Below are 21532 nucleotides of genomic sequence, written 5' to 3' on the forward strand. Positions count from 1 at the left end.
GATATACTGTAGTTAAACTTGCCCAAAAGAAAAGCTTGCAGTTGGAAATCTTGCCCCCATAATTACAACAAATTAAACCAAAAGCTCCTCTTAAAAAACTCATTCACTATATACTTTAGTTAAACTTGCCCTAAATAAAAGCTTGCATTTGGAAATCTTGCCCCCATAATTACAACAAATTAAACCAAAAGCTCCTCTTAAAAAAGTCATTCCCGATATACTGTAGTTAAACTTGCCCAAAATAAAAGTTTGCAGTTGGAAATCTTGCCCCCATAATTACAACAAATTAAACCAAAAGCTCCTCTTAAAAAAGTCATTCCCGATATACTGTAGTTAAACTTGCCCAAAATAAAAGCTTGCAGTTGGAAATCTTGCCCCCATAATTACAACAAATTAAACCAAAAGCTCCTCTTAAAAAAGTCATTCCCGATATACTGTAGTTAAACTTGCCCAAAATAACAGCTTGAAGAACGAAAAATTGACACCAACATTACAACAAATAAAAAAAAAATCTACTCTTAAAAAATTCATTCCATATATACTGTAGTTAAACTTGCCCAAAATAAACGCTTGCAGTTGGAAATCTTGCCCCCATAATTACAACAAATTAAACCAAAAGCTCCTCTTAAAAAAGTCATTCCCGATATACTGTAGTTAAACTTGCCCAAAATAAAAGCTTGCAGTTGGAAATCTTGCCCCCATAATTACAACAAATTAAACCAAAAGCTCCTCTTAAAAAAGTCATTCCCGATATACTGTAGTTAAACTTGCCCAAAAGAAAAGCTTGCAGTTGGAAATCTTGCCCCCATAATTACAACAAATTAAACCAAAAGCCCCTCTTAAAAAAGTCATTCCCGATATACTGTAGTTAAACTTGCCCAAAAGAAAAGCTTACAGTTGGAAATCTTGCCCCCATAATTACAACAAATTAAACCAAAAGCTCCTCTTAAAAAAGTCATTCCCGATATACTGTAGTTAAACTTGCCCAAAATAAAAGCTTGCAGTTGGAAATCTTGCCCCCATAATTACAACAAATTAAACCAAAAGCTCCTCTTAAAAAAGTCATTCCCGATATACTCTAGTTAAACTTGCCCAAACTAAAAGCTTGCAGTTGGAAATCTTGCCCCCATAATTACAACAAATTAAACCAAAAGCTCCTCTTAAAAAAGTCATTCCCGATATACTGTAGTTAAACTTGCCCAAAAGAAAAGCTTGCAGTTGGAAATCTTGCCCCCATAATTACAACTAATTAAACCAAAAGCTCCTCTTAAAAAAGTCAGTCCCGATATACTGTAGTTAAACTTGCCCAAAATAAAAGCTTGCAGTTGTAAATCTTGCCCCCATAATTACAACAAATTAAACCAAAAGCTCCTCTTAAAAAAGTCATTCCCGATATACTGTAGTTAAACTTGCCCAAAAGAAAAGCTTGCAAATGGAAATCTTGCCCCCATAATTACAACAAATTAAACCAAAAGCTCCTCTTAAAAAAGTCATTCCCGATATACTGTAGTTAAACTTGCCCAAAATAAAAGCTTGCAGTTGGAAATCTTGCCCCCATAATTACAACAAATTAAACCAAAAGCTCATCTTAAAAAAGTCATTCCCGATATACTGTATTTAAACTTGCCCAAAATAAAAGCTTGCAGTTGGAAATCTTGCCCCCATAATTACAACAAATTAAACCAAAAGCTCCTCTTAAAAAAGTCATTCCCGATATACTGTAGTTAAACTTGCCCAAAAGAAAAGCTTGCAGATGTAAATCTAGCCCCCATAATTACAACAAATTAAACCAAAAGCTCCTCTTAAAAAAGTCATTCCCGATATACTGTAGTTAAACTTGCCCAAAATAAAAGCTTGCAGTTGGAAATCTTGCCCCCATAATTACAACAAATTAAACCAAAAGCTCCTCTTAAAAAAGTCATTCCCGATATACTGTAGTTAAACTTGCCCAAAATAAAAGCTTGCAGTTGGAAATCTTGCCCCCATAATTACAACAAATTAAACCAAAAGCTCCTCTTAAAAAAGTCATTCCCGATATACTGTAGTTAAACTTGCCCAAAATAAAAGCTTGCAGTTGGAAATCTTGCCCCCATAATTACAACAAATTAAACCAAAAGCTCCTCTTAAAAAAGTCATTCCCGATATACTGTAGTTAAACTTGCCCAAAAGAAAAGCTTGCAGTTGGAAATCTTGCCCCCATAATTACAACAAATTAAACCAAAAGCCCCTCTTAAAAAAGTCATTCCCGATATACTGTAGTTAAACTTGCCCAAAAGAAAAGCTTACAGTTGGAAATCTTGCCCCCATAATTACAACAAATTAAACCAAAAGCTCCTCTTAAAAAAGTCATTCCCGATAGACTGTAGTTAAACTTGCCCAAAATAACAGCTTGCAGTTGGAAATCTTGCCCCCATAATTACAACAAATTAAACCAAAAGCTCCTCTTAAAAAAGTCATTCCCGATATACTGTAGTTAAACTTGCCCAAAATAAAATCTTGCAGTTGGAAATCTTGCCCCCATAATTAGAACAAATTAAACCAAAAGCTCCTCTTAAAAAAGTCATTCCCGATATACTGTAGTTAAACTTGCCCAAAATAAAAGCTTGCAGTTGCAAATCTTGCCCCCATAATTACAACAAATTAAACCAAAAGCTCCTCTTAAAAAAGTCATTCCCGATATACTGTAGTTAAACTAGCCCAAAATAAAAGCTTGCAGTTGGAAATCTTGCCACCATAATTACAACAAATTAAACCAACAGCTCATATAATATAATTGATTACATTGATTCTGTATGTATACTTTAACTACTTAATATCTTTCATTTTGAAATCTTGCCACCATAATTACAACAAATTATACCAAAAGATCCTCTTAAAAAAGTCAGTCCCGATATACTGTAGTTAAACTTGCCCAAAACAAAAGCTTGAAGTTGGAAATCTTGCCCCATAATTACAACAAATTAAACCAAAAGCTCCTCTTAAAAAAGTCATTCCCGATATACTGTAGTTAAACTTGCCCAAAATAAAAGCTTGCAGTTGGAAATCTTGCCCCCATAATTACAACAAATTAATCCAAAAGCTCCTCTTAAAAAAGTCATTCCCGATATACTGTATTTAAACTTGCCCAAAATAAAAGCTTGCAGTTGGAAATCTTGCCCCCATAATTACAACAAATTAAACCAAAAGCTCCTCTTAAAAAAGTCATTCCCGAAAAACTGTAGTTAAACATGCCCAAAATAAAAGCTTGCAGTTGGAAATCTTGCCCCCATAATTACAACAAATTAAACCAAAAGCTCCTCTTAAAAAAGTCATTCCCGATATACTGTAGTTAAACTTGCCCAAAATAAAAGCTTGCAGTTGGAAATCTTGCCCCCATAATTACAACAAATTAAACCAAAAGCTCCTCTTAAAAAGTCATTCCCGATATACCGTAGTTAAACTTGCCCAAAAGAAAAGCTTGCAGTTGGAAATCTTGCCCCCATAATTACAACAAATTAAACCAAAAGCTCCTCTTAAAAAAGTCATTCCCGATATACTGTAGTTAAACTTGCCCAAAATAAAAGCTTGCAGTTGGAAATCTTGCCCCCACAATTACCAAAAATTACACCAAAAGCTCCTCCCAAGAAAGTCATTCTCAATATACTCTTATTAAACTTGCTCAAAAGGAAAAGTTGCACTCAAGAATTGTTTACCAGAGCTTAAAGAAATTCGGTTAAAATCAGTGGCGCCAATCAAGGAAAGGGGTGCCCCTGATCCCCCCCTCATCTATATTTTAAAATATACCATTTTAGGGTATTTTCGATGAAAGATCCTGTTTTTGGCTTTTTTTTCATTGAAAAACCGACAAATTTGCCCCCTCCCGGAGGCACCCTCTCAAGCTCCTACCGTCATTCCTCTAAAATGGAGTGACTGAGGAAAGAAATGTAAGAAATTTGCTTCCCTCTTTACTAAGTCAGTGCTACGGCGTCAACTCTGAAAGGCTCAAGATTTTCTGTATTATGTTATAGGTTAATTAGTTTTGGGGCAAGTTCATGCTACAAGGAAAACTTTTATACCTTGATCTATCAGACTAGCGGCAACCAGTACTAGCGGCGATTCTGAGACCAGACGACAGAGACAGCTTTACTTTCTATTGGTGTTCACGTGACATGGTTAGCAGAATTCTATAGAGAAAATTCTATAGTTCTATTTTCTATTATAACTCTATATAATCTTCTATAATTCTGTACAGATGACGTCTATAGTTCTGTCTTCTGATATAATGTCGTTTAATCTTCTAAAGTTACACATAATTCTACATAGAACACTTCTATAATTTTACATTATTCTATATAGATGACTCCTACGGTTCTACATAATCTTCTATAGTTTCATATTGATAACTTCAATTTAATTCAATTTAATTCTGTATTATAATATAACTCCATTGTATCTTCTATGGTTCCATATAATTCTCACTGAAGACCTCCATAGTTCTATATTATTTTATACAGTTGGCTTCTATAATCCTACAATCAATTATGTAAGTGAATAATTATAACTTAACATATTTATAGGCTATTTTCTTACCATAGTTGGTCGATTTTCACGAATGGCAAGTAATGCATTTATGAAAGCAACTGTTTCATCTTGAGCAATGATGATGTTTTCACACAAACTTTCCACTTTTCTCTCTTCAATTCCACTCCAGTTTTCAGGGTTTCGAATTGCTGCTGCTACTAGAGTTATGAACAAATCAAATGATGTAATCAAAAGTCCTAGAACTGACAATGTTGTCAGAACAGATAGGTTGAAATAAACGACTGCCCTGAAACAAAAGTCGGGGTTTGAATTTGCGCTTTACTTAAGACTTGTTATAGGCCACAGCTATAACTTGTACAGAAGGACAAGATTCTTATATTGTTGTAATCATTAGTCTCAGACCTGTCCATTGGCCCAGCCATAAAAATGATATAACTTGTTCAGGAAGAATGATATAAACTTGAATAAAAAAATAGAACATTTGTCTTTTTTTCAACAATTTTCATCAAATATTCACCGTATTTTCCATCTAAAAAGACATGTGTAAGAAATTAAAAATCTATTTCGGTAGATGGATAAGGCTGAATTCAGCTATGGAATAACAAAATTATTGCGAAATTACAGCCCCCCCCCCCTGGCTGAATAACGGTGTTATATATTTGTATTAATTTAAAAAGCTTTCTACAGAATAAGTTTTCGAAGAAAAGTAAAGAGTTGTATTAAGCCAAAAATGGGCATAAATAAAGTCAAATAATCTTCCAAGCGTAAAACTACCACAACTCACTATCAACAATTAAATGAAATTCAAAACGAACATTAATTATAATAAATAGCCGATTCAAACTCAAAACGAGCAAAAATTAACATTACTAGGGCTGACAACCCCCATGACTTCTCAAGAACAGAACATAACTTAAGCTTTACTGGAAAAAATAAAAAAACACAAAAATGACCGTGCGTGGATTGTCAGTTTAATTTATCTATAGTGATATTTATTCCTTAAAATAAAAAACAGGTAAAAATAGTAAGAAAAAAGTTTTTTTTTACTTATTTAAGTAAAAAAGTAAAAACATTTAAACATATTTTGTTTTCAGTAAAGCGCAAATTATCTTCTGGTCTTGAGAAGGCATGGGGGTTATCAGCACTACTAATGCTAATTTTTGCTCATTTCAACTTTTACTCCGCTATTGATTCTAATTTCTGTTTATTTTGAGTTTCATTTTTTTATTGATAGTGATTTGTGGTAGTTTTACGCTTGGATGATTACTTGACTTCTTTTCTGCCCATTTTTGGCTTAATGGAGCTCTTTATTTTTCTTTGAAAAGCTTGTTTCGTGGAAAAAGTTTTTTTTAGATGAATTTCAGTTCGTTTTTATTGACAAAGTCATTTTCATGAAAAAAAAATATTTTATATCTTTTCGTTTTTTTTTATACGAATCCATAGTTTTGCATAATTGTGGGGGTTTGACATGCTCAAAATCCCTAAAGACTTATAGTTACTGGACCGTTCTACTATGATGAACAAAATAGTTGTCTCAAAATTTTGACTAGATGTGTTTGGGGAATAAATCGTCTTGAGAGACGGGCTGATTGCCCTCCAATCTCTTTTTACTCTTAGAAAGGATCCTAGAACTTTTAATTTTGAATTGAATTAGCTTTTTTAAATGTTTCAATGATATTTCTACCTATTATAGAGTGGTGCTGCCTATGATATTGCTTATATGCCTTTTTGAAAACCTGCATGCTTACAGTTTTTTTGTTTCATTGGAACGCCCCCTAAATACTTCCTAGACGTTTCACCTTATTACTTTAAGCGTCAATAGTTACAGTAACTGTAGTTGTAGTACTAAAAGTATACACATAGTGCCTTCTAGCTAGTTCAAAATCCCCCACAACTTACTAATAATGTGATAGTGTAGAAACATAAGTCGTTTTTGGGGTATCTCAGTGTCAACTTTTTGAGAGACTATACGCCAACACTTTGTTTTGATCAAAATCGATGCCTGCCTAAATGTGTCTTGTATACGATTATTGAATACAGGGTTATTTTTCCTTTGGACTAATGGCTACAAAATGGTTGTCTCACAATTTTGTTTGATCGAATGTGTTCGGGAAAAGGGGATATCAGGCAGGGGGGCTATTTTCTCTCCATCACACTTGACTCTTAAAATTAAACTAGAACTATGCATTTCCAATCAAATGAGCCTCCTCTAAAGTTAACAAAACCATCTCTTCATAAAACCTTACATCCCCCCGGGGCATAGCTTAAAACCCTTATCCCCATACTTTGGGGGGTTGTGTCAACCCCAAAGGCCGTGTTATGAGATCTTTGGACTACTGTTGAACAAATGGCTATCTTCAAATTTCTATTGGATGCATTGAGGAAAGGTAAGGCGTGGGGGGGGAGGGGGTATAGCAGCCTTCTGATAAATTTGACTCTTAAAAATGGCTCTTCAACTTCCAATTTCCACTCCAATCACCCCCCTCCGAAATTTACACGACCACCGTTTCCATAAAAACCTTAAACTCCCCCGGGGCAAACTTTCCAACCCTTGCTCTGAGGACTGTGAGGGGGTTCTCATCCTCAAAGACATAATTTCCGGACATTTAAACTACGTCAAACAAAATAGATATCTCGAAATTTTGACTGACAGTGTTTGGGAAAATGATGGGCGTGGTGGGGGGGGGGGGGTTGCCCTATAATCACTTTTGACTATTAAAGAAGGCACTAGTCCTTTCAATTACCAACCGACTGAGCCCTTTTCGAGGTTTCTACGACAACAAATGGCCATCTTAAAATTTCTATCAGATGCGTTTCTGGAAAATACGACGTGTGTGTGTGGGGGGAAGCTTTTTGCCTTCTGATCACTTTGACTCTTAAAAAGAGCACTATAACTTCTGGCTACCAAACCAATGAGCCCTCTTTGAAGTTTATACGACCACCATTTCTATAAAAACCATACATACCCCCAGGGCGTAGCTGACAATCCTTGACCTGAGGGCTATATGGGGGGAGGGTATCTTCAAAGACATAATTTCTGGACCTTTCACCCTTGCTGTGAGTGTTGTGGAGGGGAGGGGGGTTGTCATTCTCAAATTCATAATTTCCGGACCTTAAAACTACACTGAACAAAATGGCTATCTAAAAATTTTGATTGGATGTGTTTGGGGACGTGATTGACGTGGGGGAAGGGGAGCTGGTTGCCCTCCATGAGCTCTTTTGAAGTTCCTATCATATTTCTTTTTATAAGAAGTGCCCTGGTCTAAAAAAAAACAATTAATTGTGCCCACATCGCTGTTTACTTAGGCAGCGCTATAGCGCTCCCGCTGATATTTTGTCTTGAGATTTCATTTATACAGCACTGGAAGTGCCGATTAGACCAGGTAAGCCCCCCCCCCTAAAATTCAGTCTATGGGCGCCCATGGGGAACATAAACCTTAAATACATCAACATCAACACCCACCCCTCCCACCCCCCCAAAAAAAAATCCAAATGTTCATGATTTTAGTGACGCAGAACAGTTGCTTTATTTGGGCTGATCTTTAAGGTGTATTAATCACTTTTGTTATATATGGGAGGGTTTTTTTATTTCTGTGTCCAATTTATTCAAGTGATTTTCCCAAATACATTTGAAGTCGCAATAGCAGCATGTATAATGTATATGCTCTCTCTGAAACATATAATTTTACGACAATCCTGCTCACTTGTACCAAAAGGATAAATTATTATATTTTTGTAATCATTAGTCTCAGGTCTGTCAATTCACCAAACCATACATAATGTTACTTAAACTTGTTCAGAAAGAAGGATAAAAACTTGAATAAAAAATAGGAAATTTCTCCTTTTTTCAGCAATTTTCAACAAATATTCAGCGTATTTTCAATCTAAAAAGGCATGTGAAAGAAATTCAAAAATGTAATTGGGTAGGTGGCTAGAGCCACCTACCGACGATAGGTGGCTAATCTCAACTACGGAATAACGAAATTATAGCCTTTTGTTGATATATTAAAATTTTAGGAGAGCAGAAAAATATCTTAACAAAAATTCTGCAGGGAACATAAACCTGAAATAAGGCAACAGCCCCCCTCCCCCCCCGAAAAAAAATTAATTCAAACATTCATGATTTTAGTTTATTTCACAATGATGTCAGTGGCACAGAACATGGCAATTCAAGTGTTGACTCGATATAGTAAAGTAGCATCAGTTAGATCTCGTTATGTATAGTTAAATATTATTCTCTGACAGGTCTAGGGAAATTTTATCATGCATTATTTATGTTTAACGATTATTCCGAATTAGTCCCAAGGTGTTTCCTTAACTTATTTATTTCTGGTGATGAAGTACATAATTAATAATTATCCAACACAATACGCGAATAATGTAAGGACTCCTCAAGTTGTTTAAGCCAGGTCTTTATTTTCAATATGTCATTTTGGGTCAAATGTTTAGAATAATTTGTCCGAACCTTTGAAAAGATCGGCGAGCGTGTCTGATTTCCGTAGAGATCTATCAATTTCATTTTTTGAATTTCAAATTGAATTTCATTTGCTCTATAGTTCCCCAAAAAATTAAAAAAAAAGGGAAAAAATTTCTAATTTTTTTTGGTTGGAAGATGTTTTTTGGGTGTGTTGGAAAGTAGAATGATTTGCTGTTAGGAAAGGCTGTTACGACCAGGAGTCACGCAAATGGAGATTTTTTTTTTCTTTTTTTAGCTTATTATTGTTATAAAAATTGTTTACCAAATGGCTTCGGTCAATTTTATTCCTGTGTTTAAGGGGTAACTCCAAGCAAGCGACAGCTTAAGGAAGGTTAAGTGTTTTGCTGTGTGTGTTTTTTTTTGTTTTTTTTTAATAAGCCCCGTATATAAGTAAACAAAAAACCAATGGTGTTGAGTCTCCCACAAGGAGCAACCAGTTAATTTTCTTTTTGATATCAACAAGGGATTCCAGTTCTATATAATCTATTTTATTTCATTCAACTCCTTTCAATTTCATTGTTTAAACGGTGAATAAAAGAGACAAAGACACAGGGTTGCGAATTATTAGCTATATATTCTGTAATATTTCTGCGCTCGAGCATCACTCAAGTTATGATAATTAACAGAAAAACCAGAAAACGCAGGCGTGAAATTTACCAATTCTTACTCTATTTATTGTATTGGTTTAATAGCCAATTTTTTAGTTTATAATTGGGATAACAAGATTGCTTATATATACTACTACTACTAACAGCTTACTGCAGCACCAAGGCGCCTGGGGCCAACAAAGCTACGCAGGCTCATCCTCCCTCCCATTCTATTCAGAGCCTCCCTCTTTACACCCTCCCAAGAAGCTCCAATTTCCCTTAAATGTTTCCTCTATATACAAGCGCATTACTATATCTTTCTTTTCTTTACGAAATATAGTAATAAAAATAATAATAATGATAATGTCTATATATATATATATATATATATATATATATATATATATATATATATATATATATATATATATATATATATATATATATATATACGTATTTAGTGGTTTTTACAGGATACATATGTATATACACGTGTATAAATCAAGGCTTTCTCCAGGGGTGGGGGGGGGGGGGTGGGGGGGACCCGGTTTGAACCCCCCCCCCCCAAATTTTTGACCGAGTCAAAAATAAGTCGAAAATTAGTAAAACCTAGGTAAAAATCAGTAAAATTAGTCGAAAACTGAGTCAAAAATTAGTAAACCCCCCCCCGAAAAAAAATCCTGGATCCGCCCTTGGTATATATGTTTGTAATGATTTGGACAGCGTACATGCGTATATGCAGAATATACAGATGTCGATTTGTAGATAGAATAAAAAACTTTTTCAGAAGTTTGTGCCTCCCGGGTGTAACCGGGGGTCCCGGTTTGTGCTATACTGGGTGTAACGGCGCACACATTGGATTTTCTTTACGACTTGACATTGGATTTTAGAAAACGTCCTGCTTTTAAAACGCCATTTCTGTGTAAAAAAAAAATAAAAAAAAGACAGACACATACTTAATAAGATTAGCCCTTTGCTACGGTCTTGCCCAAAAAAATTCAATAGCCAATAGCATAAAAAATGACCAAGGTCTTTCTCATACCAGGCCCTTTATTATGGTATATTTTTTTCCGATTCAATCCGGTTTTATTAATATAAAATACTTCTCTATACAGAAACACACGTTGAGTCCCTAAAACTCAACAATAAACCTTAAACAATTCACTCTTCAACACAACCACATTGTTCTTCAAAACGAATCACGTCTAATAAATACCCCCCCCCTTCTTCCCCGAAATCACGGCCATCTTAACCTTGCAAAATAATAGTGATAATAATAAAAACGGAGATAATAGTTATAATTAGATAATAAAATAAATAAAAAACATGACCATGAAAAACCACGAAAATTTCAGACATGCTCTTAGGTTTTTGGCATGATAATATGATATGTTTATGGCAACGACCGGTGGCGCGAATCAAAAAAAAAGATTAGGGGAAGGGGAAAAATATATTTTCAATATCTATGGGGGGGTTTCCTTTTTTATTTCTTCAATAACGATAGAAAAAAACACATTTTCAATACAAAAACCCTTGAAGAAGGTGATTTTTTTTATCTAGGGAGGGGCACCCCCCCCCCATACTGAAAACACTACTAATGATACATTTTATTTTAAGACGTTCTGCTTTTAAAATACCATATTTTCTAGTCTTCTGAAAAAAATTGAAGAAGTGTTATTTATTATGCCCGATATTATTTATATTATGCCATATAAAAGACCTGTATTAGAGCCTTACCCAAAAAATCCAGACACAGTGGTTAATAGCATAAAAGGTGACCATGGCCTTTCCCACATTAGGGCAGCTTGTAGGGCAAGAAGTATTTCTTTCCAATGTTCCAATGATTTTTTTAACTTCCTTGCCCGCAATTCCTACAAGATAAAATAAAATATCAACGATAAAATAGAATAAATAAAAAAATGCAATAATTGCATAAACTAATTCAATTAATCAAATTAAAAATATTTGCTCAGGATAAGAATTTCGATTCATTTGTAAATGTGATTCTGACGATGTATTGATTAATTCGTTTTCTCTGTTTGTTTTACTTATTTGTATGTTAAGTTTTATTTGATACTTAATTATTTTTTTTTAAATAAGAGTTCCCCTGGACATTAGGTAAAAGTTCACTGGACGATATGAAAAGATACACCTTAAGCGAATTCTCCGAGGGTTATCATTGAAAGCTATGGAGAATTTGTGATATGATTATGAAAGGATTGAAAATACAATGAAATTGTGTCGACAAAATTTGCAATCACAGCGGGATGCACCACAGGAAACTCTCAGAGCTACCACAGTGATCAAATGACATTTCTTTTGAAGTGGCATTTTTGGCATTGTTCCTAGCCTGTGTGCTAGAAAATTTTAGGGACAAGTCTTTCCTAAATTTTAAAATGTAAATTATGCTTCATTTAATAAAAAAAATCACACTTTCTAACGATATAAGTTTCACTAAAACTGAATAATCTTGGCACAAAACAAGAGAAGTTACAAGGTTTTTCCAAGATTTCCGGGAAATAAGGTGTCGGCTTCTAGTTGTCTGCTGTTTATTCAGATCGCTTATCCAAGCTCTACTACTTATGGCAAGACTACTTAGTCAAGTACAAAGAGTTCGATCACATAAAAATAAATATAAAAAGTTGATAAAGAACGAGATAGGCTGATTCTTAAAAGCATCAAATCCCCTTAAGGGTTTGTCAAAGATTTGTTTAAGGTTTGTCTTTTTTATATTTTTCGGTGGATCTTTATCTATTTTTTTCTTCTAATTTTGCACTGAGCATGGTTAAATGTGGGTCTCGACCAACATGTTTGCATTTTTCTTCTTTTTTACTGGTCTTGATAGGTCGTTTGCTGGTCCCAGCAGGTCGTTTTTCTGGGACCAGTAAACGATTGGTCGTTTACTGGTCCTTTCTATTCGTTTTCTATTTCTTCATTTCATTTTCTATTCTTCGTTATGCTACGTTTTCTCGTTTTCCTCATTATTTTTTTTTATCTATTTATCTTTTGTTTCTCTTTGCATAGGCTGGTTTTCTTTGGGAAGGCGTCATACATAGGAGGTAGCTACCCCCTGAAAAAATAACGAACGAAAATGCATATAAATACGAGGGCCCACCAACTTTCCGCCGCCTGGTGTACATATTGCAGCGCCAAGTGTGCAGCACAATTACACCAGCATGGCCCAGTCCTCGCAACACTTGGCACATTTCCACCAGGCTAGGCACGCGCCACCCGGTGTACACGATTTCTGAAAGTTAGCAACCCCTCGGAAATTTAACATTCTCGTATTTAGGGTCTTGAAAATCAGTGAAGGGGTTCTTAGAAATCCAAAATTGTATGGTACACTTTTCCTCGAGGTTGGACCACTTTCAGAGAAACTCCCTTTCCCTCCATTCTAAAAGTATGCAAATATGCTTGTGCTAAAAATATTGACAGATCCCGAAAGTTGATAAATTTTATGCATTTGGAGTCATCACACAAAGAAGTGGTGCGCACTTTCCACTCCCTCGTGTACATCTCAAAATGCCATGTGTACCGCAGAGTTCCGCCAAAGTTACCTCCACGTTCGGCATAGTTTCCGCCATGTTTGGCACAGTTTCTGTCACGCTTGATAAACTTTCACTAAGCTTGCCACACACCACCCAGTGTATGTGATTCCAAAAATGGGCACCCCCTCAAAAAATGCCAAATTCTATAGAATTCGCCAAAAATATGGCGGTTTTCTGGCAAATAACTGTCTTTTTCAGCCTTTATCCACGCTTCTCAAAATTTATAAGGGAGAAAATACAAATTTGGAAAGGTACAATAAATAAACTGAAGAAATAACAATCATACAAGCCGTAACCAAAACAAATAGATAAAATTGAAAAAAAAATTCGCGGTCGGTAGGATTCGAACCTACGCTCCCAGAGGGAATCTGATTTCTAGTCAGACGCCTTAACCACTCGGCCACGACCGCTTAAAAGTTAAAATTTTTGATAATATATATGCCTATTAAAGATATTCGTACATGTGATGTGTCGTGTTTAATTTAATGTGCATACAGTGTAAAGGAATACGGTACTGGTGCATTATAACGACACTTCTAAAGAAGTCAACTTCGGTTAATGCTAATGAAATAAAATAGGATGCATATATAATAGTTCAGAAACAAATTTGGGCTATATATTTGCACATAAGGAGGGGGGGGTTAAAGCATTCCATATACCAAATACGTAACCTAAACTAGGTACCATTTCCTCCTAAACCCCCAAAAACAACTGTTTAAATATCGTAAACGCAATGAAAACTACGCTTTGCATTCCGTTTCTCAATAGCGGTCTCTTGAAAATAACCCGTCTGGCGGGTTTCGTCTCTCATCATAGGTAGCGCAATCGTGCTGCCTAAGTAAAGAACGATGTTGGCACAATGTATTATTTTTTTTTTCTTCCATACCAGGGCACTTCGTATCGAAGGAGTTGTCGTAGAAACTTTGAACAGGGCTCATTCAATTGGAAATTGGAGTGACTTTTGCCCTTTTTAAAATTTCAAAGTGATTGGAAGGTAACTAACACCCCTTCCTAGCCTAGCCATTTTGTTCAGCGTAGTTGATTTCCAGATATAACTTATGTTTTTGAGGAGGACACTCCCTCAGAGCCCTCAGGGCAAAGGTTGTAAGTTATTCCCTGGGAGCATATAAAGTTTTTATAGAAAGCGTTGTCGTAGAAACTTCAAAAAAGGCTCATTCGATTAGAAATTCGAAGGGCTAGTACCCTTTTTGATAGTCGAAAGTAATTGGAGGGCAACTAACGCCCCTCTCACGCCCACCTTTTCCCAAAACCCATCCAATCAAAATTTTGAGTTTTTATTCAACGTAGTTTTAAGTTCTGGAAATTAGGTCTTTAAGGATGACAACCCCCCCCCCCCCCACAGCCCACAGAGCAAGGGTTGTAAGTTATGCCATGGGGGTATAGGATAAAATTTTTGTAGAACGTGTCCTTACAGAAGCTAAGCAAAAGGCTTACTTAGTATGGAATTGAAATGGCCAGTGTGCTTTTTAATAGCCGAAAGTGTTCTAAATGCCCCTAGCACCATTTTAAAGTCTACCTTTTCCTTGAACACGTCCGATCAGCACGTTTAAATAGCTATTTCGTTCAAAGCAATTTAAAGTTCAGGAAATTCTACCTTTGAGCAGGACACTCCTCCCACAGTCTTCAGGGCAAGGGTTATAAGTTATGCCCTGGGGGCATATAAGGTTTTTTATTGAAAGCGATGTTGTAAAACTGAAAAAATATAAATGTTTTTACTTTTATAACTTTAATAAATCAAATAATATTAACATTTTGATTACTATTGTCAGTATATGTATATTAAACTGACAATGCACATTCATTTGTATTTTTTTCAGTACAGCGCAAATTATGTTCTGGCCTTGGGAAAGCATGGGGGTTTTGAGCCCTACTTATGTTAATTTTTGCTCTTTTTGAGTTTGAATCGGTTATTTATTGTAATTTCTGTTCGTTTTGGGTTTCATTTATTTATCGATGCTGATTTGCGGTAGTTTCACGCTTGGTAGATTATTTGATTTTATTTTTGCTCATGTTTTGTTTAGTAGAGTTCTTTACTTTTCTTTGAAAAACTTATTTTGTGGAAAAAGTTTTCTTAATTATTAGTATATAGAACTGTCGTTATTATGCACCAGTGCCAGGAAAACAAATTGTATGTATAATTTAATAAAATGATTGTATAATACAATCATTCTTCTTTTGATAAAATGCTAAATTATAGCCTTGGTAATCTTGACGAATTCCCTTTTGGAACTAAACACCATAAGTAATAACAAAATAGGCTAATAATGCGAATCGACACTCTTTCCAAATTGAACATTTGCTAGCCTACCATGATAATAAGCCCAAGTCCTCCGTCTTAATGCCTAGATATAGCCCTAGGCAAGGTCGTATCCAGGATTTTTTTTCGAAGGAGGGGGGATATGAAAAAAAACTTTACAAAAAGTATCAAAAATGTGTTTATATACTTTTTTTACTTTTTTACGAGTCGGACAAAAATTTGGAGGGGTTACAACCCGGAGACCTCCCACCCCCTGGATACAGCCTTGGCCCTAGGCTAAGTGCAAAAGTTTGCCGGGTAAATATTTAGTGGTTGGCCAATTCTGAAGGAAATATGCTAAACAAATAAAAACAGTACCATTAAATTCCTTATTTTGTGTCCTGTTGCTATTCTGATAATGCCCCTCTCGCCCCCTGATGGCCCCATATATAGCCCTAATAATATATTTCTTCGTAAATTGAATGTAGCAACACGTCACAAGTTCTTTGTTTAAATGGGTTCTCTGCAGTCTCGATTCGATGAAACCTAGATGAGATCTAGTTCTGTTTGAGTGAGAACAATAGAATTACGATTACGAGTATTATTTGAAATATATCAATTATATCAAATTTCAAATATTATTTGGTTATGAATAGTCATTGTTTTAGGGTTTTCTTTTAGTTCTCTATATTCTTTTAGTTTCAGTACTCTATAGTGTTTTCTTTGAACTATAGTTGGGACCCTCAAGAAGGTTGAGGTGCACTGTCAGAAATGCGACCGTGATATTTGGAAAAAAGTCAACGTGCTTTTTCGCAGTTAAAATTTTCTTTTGGGAAGAATAGGAAGATAAGTCTACGAACCAAGATTAGAATATTGGAACCTACAGTGATAACAGCTGTCAACCATGATTCTGAAACAGGAACACTCAAAAATACATAGGATGACTTGTTCGATGATTTCCAGAGGACTTGCCTGAGAATTGAAAATATGGTTCGATCCCGCTTTCTAGGCCCATAATGAAAAAAGTTGAGATGGCTCAGACACGTTTCGCGGAGGAAGGATGACAGATTGGCCTTTTTGGCCATCCATCTAGGAACAAACGAAAAGCATGTTGTTCACAAATGGGAAGGGAAGAGGTCGTAATTAAATATTAAACAGAAAATAGTTCAGTCATGTCATGGTTCAGTCATGTTCAATAGTTCAGTCATGTTTGACATAAATGTCAAATTTATATATGAATTAAGTATTGGATAGGCATACACCTAGGAAGGGGGCTGCTAGAGCTGCCTATTTAGCATGCACGCTGTTTCCCTCTGGACAAAAATATGAAAAAGTCAAAGATGCACCGATAAAAAATTTATTAGAAACAGATCATAGGCTGAAAATCCCAGTGATTTGAACGAACACTTTCAAAGGTAGCTCTGTCTTTTGAATCCGACAATTTTGATGACTGGAAATCCTTCTTTACTAAGGAACCCTATGGTTCCTGGAACCGTTGTTTTAAAAGGGTTGAGATATAAAATCCATAAACAATTCTTTTTTCTGGAGCCAGGAGACAATTGGGCGAAATGTATGAGAGCTATAAAAGCCTTGCCAGAGCAATAACGCTATTTCTAGGAAGTGACCCATATCCTGTAAAAATGATTATTACTACATAAATTAGCTTTGACCTAGATCCTGAAAATTAACAAACGATACAATTAATTAAACTCGGTTGTGTCTTCGGTAAAATAAAGGATTGACTATCCAGTACCATTAAAAAATTATCCAATACTTTTCGAAGCATTCTTTTTTAAGTCGCAGGTGTCAATTAGGGAGGGGGAGGAGGTAATTTTCCTTATAAATGTTTTAGCCCCTTTATTTTGAAAGCATGTTGTTCACAAATGGGAAGGGAAGAGGTCGTAAGGAAGAATTTAAACGAAATTTAAACTTCTTGGGGGGGGGGGTGTAAAGAGAGAACAGGAGAATGCGCAGCTGTGTTGGCCTCAGGAAGCTTGATGCTGCAATGAGTTGTTAGTAGCAGTAGTATGGGAATGAAGTAACAGAGGAAGGAAGGAGCAAAGGTACAAACTCAATAAGGGACACGGGCATAAATCCAGGAAAAAACATGGGAACAAAGGAACATAGCAACAAAGACAGGGACAAACATGAACAAACACAGACAAACACACATCAATGAACACTTCATGACATCATACGACATTCTTAATGAATCACTCCATGCTGGATTCAGAGTTACTAAAGAAGCCCTATTGACGCCGGGTAGCACAGCAGTCCCATAGGTTTCAGGAATCACGAAAGCGCCTGAAACTAAAATGATGCCAGCTGAAGAAGCTGACGCTGACGTACAGTCATCAGAGAAAATATAGGTCATGGTTGTCGCATCCGCTGCAACCTAATAAAGAACGAACTAGCCCATAGTAACTGAAAATTCAAAAACACAGCTTGAGAAACTGTCAACTGAAGAAGAATCGCCGTTGTGATTGGATTCACCTCAAACTGAATAGGCAGGTACCAATAACCAAGACTGTCTTGATAAAGGGGACAGGCCTTGACAAAACATGAAAAGGGGGATAATACTCCCCATTTATTTATCATCATCAAGTGCCCAAGGTAGGGAATACTTAGTAAAGAACAATGTGACCTCTAAGGATTTTATTCTTTTTTTCTTCCAATCACTTTGTATTGAGAAAGACGTCACCAAAGCTTGGGAGAGGGCTCATTCAATTGGATTAATGTGAGGTATGATTTTTCACAAAAGAATTGTAATTTTCATTACCTTCGTATTATGGCGTCATGATATCATGCAAGGGTGGTCATAGAAACTTAGGAGAGGGCTCATTCAATTGTAAACGAAAAGTTTTAGTTCCCTTTTCATGGTTGCAGTAATAGCTGCGACTAGTAAAGAACAAACTATGGTTCATAATTACCAAACAGAAAAGAAGGGTTTAGAAACAAACTGGCTTAATAGATTAATAGTTAATAGATTAACAGTTAATAGTTAATAGTGAGATTAATAGTTAAGTGACTAAATTGTACCAAAAAAACTCATATTATAGTTGGCAATGACGTCATTTCCCTCTACCATCTAGTTCTAGTTCGACTTAAACTAGTAGCAGTAGTATGGGAATGAAGTAACAGAGGAAGGAAGGAGCAAAGGTACAAACTCAATAAGGGACACGGGCATAAATCCAGGAAAAAAACATGGGAACAAAAGAACATAGCAAGTAGTAGCAGTTAGTAGCAGTAGTTTTAAGAGTTTTACAGCTCATTGAGGCTTTTTCAGGTGAATATGTCCGTGCTTTTTAATTTTTTCTGGCAGCTACACTCTCCGTTGGTCCTTTTTAGGCTCAAAAAGCAAATCGGATGTATTTGATGTGGATTTTTTTTCCAAAAAAGTCAAATCTGGTGAACGGAAGGCTGTTTTCACTCGACCGACTTTGCCTCAAAAGGCTACAATCAAGACAGGGCTTTAACGACAAAAGTTACTATATCTATGGTGACAAATCAATGTAAGTTCTGGTACCGAAACTTAACAGCACGGAATGTTCTTTAAGTTTTGTTTAACGCATATACTTATTAAGTCTGCAGCTAATTTCCTTAGACTTGATAAATCTGTTTTCTCACTTTAAACTACTGTCTCTATATTTTTCTTAGTGCTTACTTCCTGCCCACATTGCGCATGATTGGGACATTTTAACGACAGAAGGTCTGAGAAGCAAGAAGCAGGGATACCACAGCTTACAAAAAAGAATTGCTGATGGTCATGGATCTCAGTGTGGTTTTTGCACTCCTGGAATGGTCATGACTGTTAACAGGTAAACCTTCTTTATTTCAATCGGTCATGACTAAGGTTGTCGACTTTTTTTTTATTGATAACATGAAATAAATAGAGGGGCATTAGATTCAAAATTTTTCTAAATCTAGTTCGACTTAAACAAGGTTGCTAATTCTATGGTTTTATGTGATCAAAGACTGAAACACATATCTTATAACACAGTTTGTAGCCCCAGGCTTATCAAGAGCACCCAATATTCCATTTTTCTCTTGCACAATTTAATCACTTGGGTCTTATGCAAATTGTCTGTGTTAATTCAGAGCGCATTATAAAACATGAATTTTAAACAGAGCAAAAAAGTTTTTTTTACTGTTTTTATAGTAATTTTTTTTACTTTTTTCACAAACAGTTGTTCCAAGAAATGAGGTGTTTTTTGCATCAAGTCTGGTAAAAAAAGAAAACATAATAAACACACATTTTTATACCAACATCTCTAAAAATCAAAAATGTCAGCAGTAATGCACTTCAGGAAAAAAAAATTGTGAGTATCTCAGGAACCAACTATAATACAGGAAAATAGATTGAAATACTATATAAATCAGGGGTCTTTTGGGGCAATCTTGGGGGAGAAGGGAAAGAGGCAGGGCTTTGGAGTTGGTGATAAGTTATAACCAACTCCAGGTATTTTCAATATATTGACTCCAACTCTGACTCTGGAACTTTAAACATAACTGATCTGGATCCTGCTCCAAGCTATAATACTGAGCTAACTAGCACAATTGTTTCATATTCCTCAGAAACAAGATTGCCTCAGCAATATCTTCTTTGATAGATACCCAGAGATCATATTTAATTAGCTTCAGTGCTGACAAGAGTCTTCCAACCCCTACTTGAGTGGGACTCCAATTCCGACTCCATAACTCTAACTTCAAAGGGTCTTACATTATTTCTGTTATTCCAACTCCATTTAGCAAAACTTTACTAAAACTCCGACTCCAAAGCCCTGAAAGGAGGAGATTTTTACCCCCCGCTAGCAGGTATGATTATGAACATACAAAGCTAAAAGTCAGTTGCTCTAAGTCAGATAAAGTCAGAATTACTTTGAAATCAAAATCTAGAACATTTTACTTAACTGATTTGGCTCATTGAAAGCTCAAATGAATGTTTGACTGTGTCTGTGATTAAAAACCTATATTCAAGATGCATAAGGCCCCCTCCCCCTAAAAAAAAATTACATTTTGCCATACAATATTTCTAAAATAAATTATACTCAGCGTCGTTCAAACCTAAAATTACTGAAGATTCTTTGTTTCAAAAATTCACAAATCTTACCTGCTCACTAGTGACAGTTCTACTTTCCAAGATACCAGCCATTTTGACTGTAATTCCTGTAAAAATAAATATTGCAGTTCCTTTATACAAGATATTGCACTTTTTGTAATGATCTCAGGATCGTATTAATGCAGCAACCAATAAGGCGAATCTATCAATGTCAATTGGTGAAAGACAATCAATAGCATTGCAGCAATTTTTGGACCAAACAATACACAAACTGGCATCAATCCAAGGCCGTATCCAGGGGGGGGGGGGGTTTACCCGTTTTGAACCCCCCCCCCCCCCGAAATTTTTGACCGAGTCGAAAATAAGTCGAAAATTAGTAAAACCTAGGTAAAAATCAGTAAAATTAGTCGAAAACTGAGTCAAAAAGTAGTAACCCCCCCCCCCGAAAAAGTCAAAAATTAGTAACCCCCCCCCCCCGAAAAAAAATCCTGGATCCGCCCTTGCAACAGTCCCAACATACTGTTCACACACAAATGAGGAAAATAGCACCAAAATGAATTATCTGTCAGCGGTAGTCATTTTCTACATAAACAGAACAAAACTTTTACTGGTTTTACAAAACTTTCACTTTTACTGGCAGGGAATGAATAAAACAAAGCAGCATCAATTCAGGAAAATTTTAGGAGAGAGGGCGGGGCGTAACTTGAAATGGGGAGGGGGGGGGGGGCTGGCAGCTGCCCCCAAACCCCATTTTCCCCCCACCTGAAATTTAGTTTCTTCAAAAATCTTGTCAAAACTAAGATCAGCCTGTATAATTCGAGTATCCACAAAACAGGTCAGGTTTATTTAGCATATCTTTGTCTTTATGGTACTATATGGCCCATTTTCACTTGATTTGTAAAAATTGGCTCCAAATTTGCCCCCTCCGCCCCCCCCCCCCCGGAGTTTGGCGAAATTACACCACTGGAGAGGGAGAAGGTATTTTTAATATGTAAACCAGGTGAAATTGTTTTTTTTTTCAATTTGTAAATGAAAATAAAAAAATAATATATTTTCAACGCGTGTACCCCCCCCCCTCTAAAA

General features: G+C 35.8%; 1 protein-coding gene and 1 non-coding gene across 2 annotated transcripts in view; both read right to left on the minus strand.

Moving 5' to 3' along the window:
- The window catches only part of Arl6IP1 (ADP-ribosylation factor-like 6 interacting protein 1), a 52837-nt gene that overhangs the window by 19113 nt on the left and 12192 nt on the right, over positions 1–21532 (minus strand). The window contains exons 2-4 of the mRNA XM_089086696.1: positions 20501–20556; positions 11323–11456; positions 4570–4807 (exon numbers count right to left, since the gene is read on the minus strand). Coding sequence (XP_088942822.1) covers positions 4570–4807; positions 11323–11456; positions 20501–20542 — 414 coding nt within the window. The 5' untranslated portion in view covers positions 20543–20556. The remainder of the gene's footprint in view (positions 1–4569; positions 4808–11322; positions 11457–20500; positions 20557–21532) is intronic.
- TRNAS-AGA (transfer RNA serine (anticodon AGA)) lies at positions 13462–13543 on the minus strand. Its single transcript has one exon. It is a non-coding gene; the product is annotated as a tRNA-Ser (tRNA).

Source organism: Artemia sp. Qi Xiang Cuo, chromosome 3 (assembly GCF_049724085.1).
Source record: "Artemia sp. Qi Xiang Cuo chromosome 3, ASM4972408v1, whole genome shotgun sequence".
Classification (NCBI taxonomy): domain Eukaryota; kingdom Metazoa; phylum Arthropoda; class Branchiopoda; order Anostraca; family Artemiidae; genus Artemia; species Artemia sp. Qi Xiang Cuo.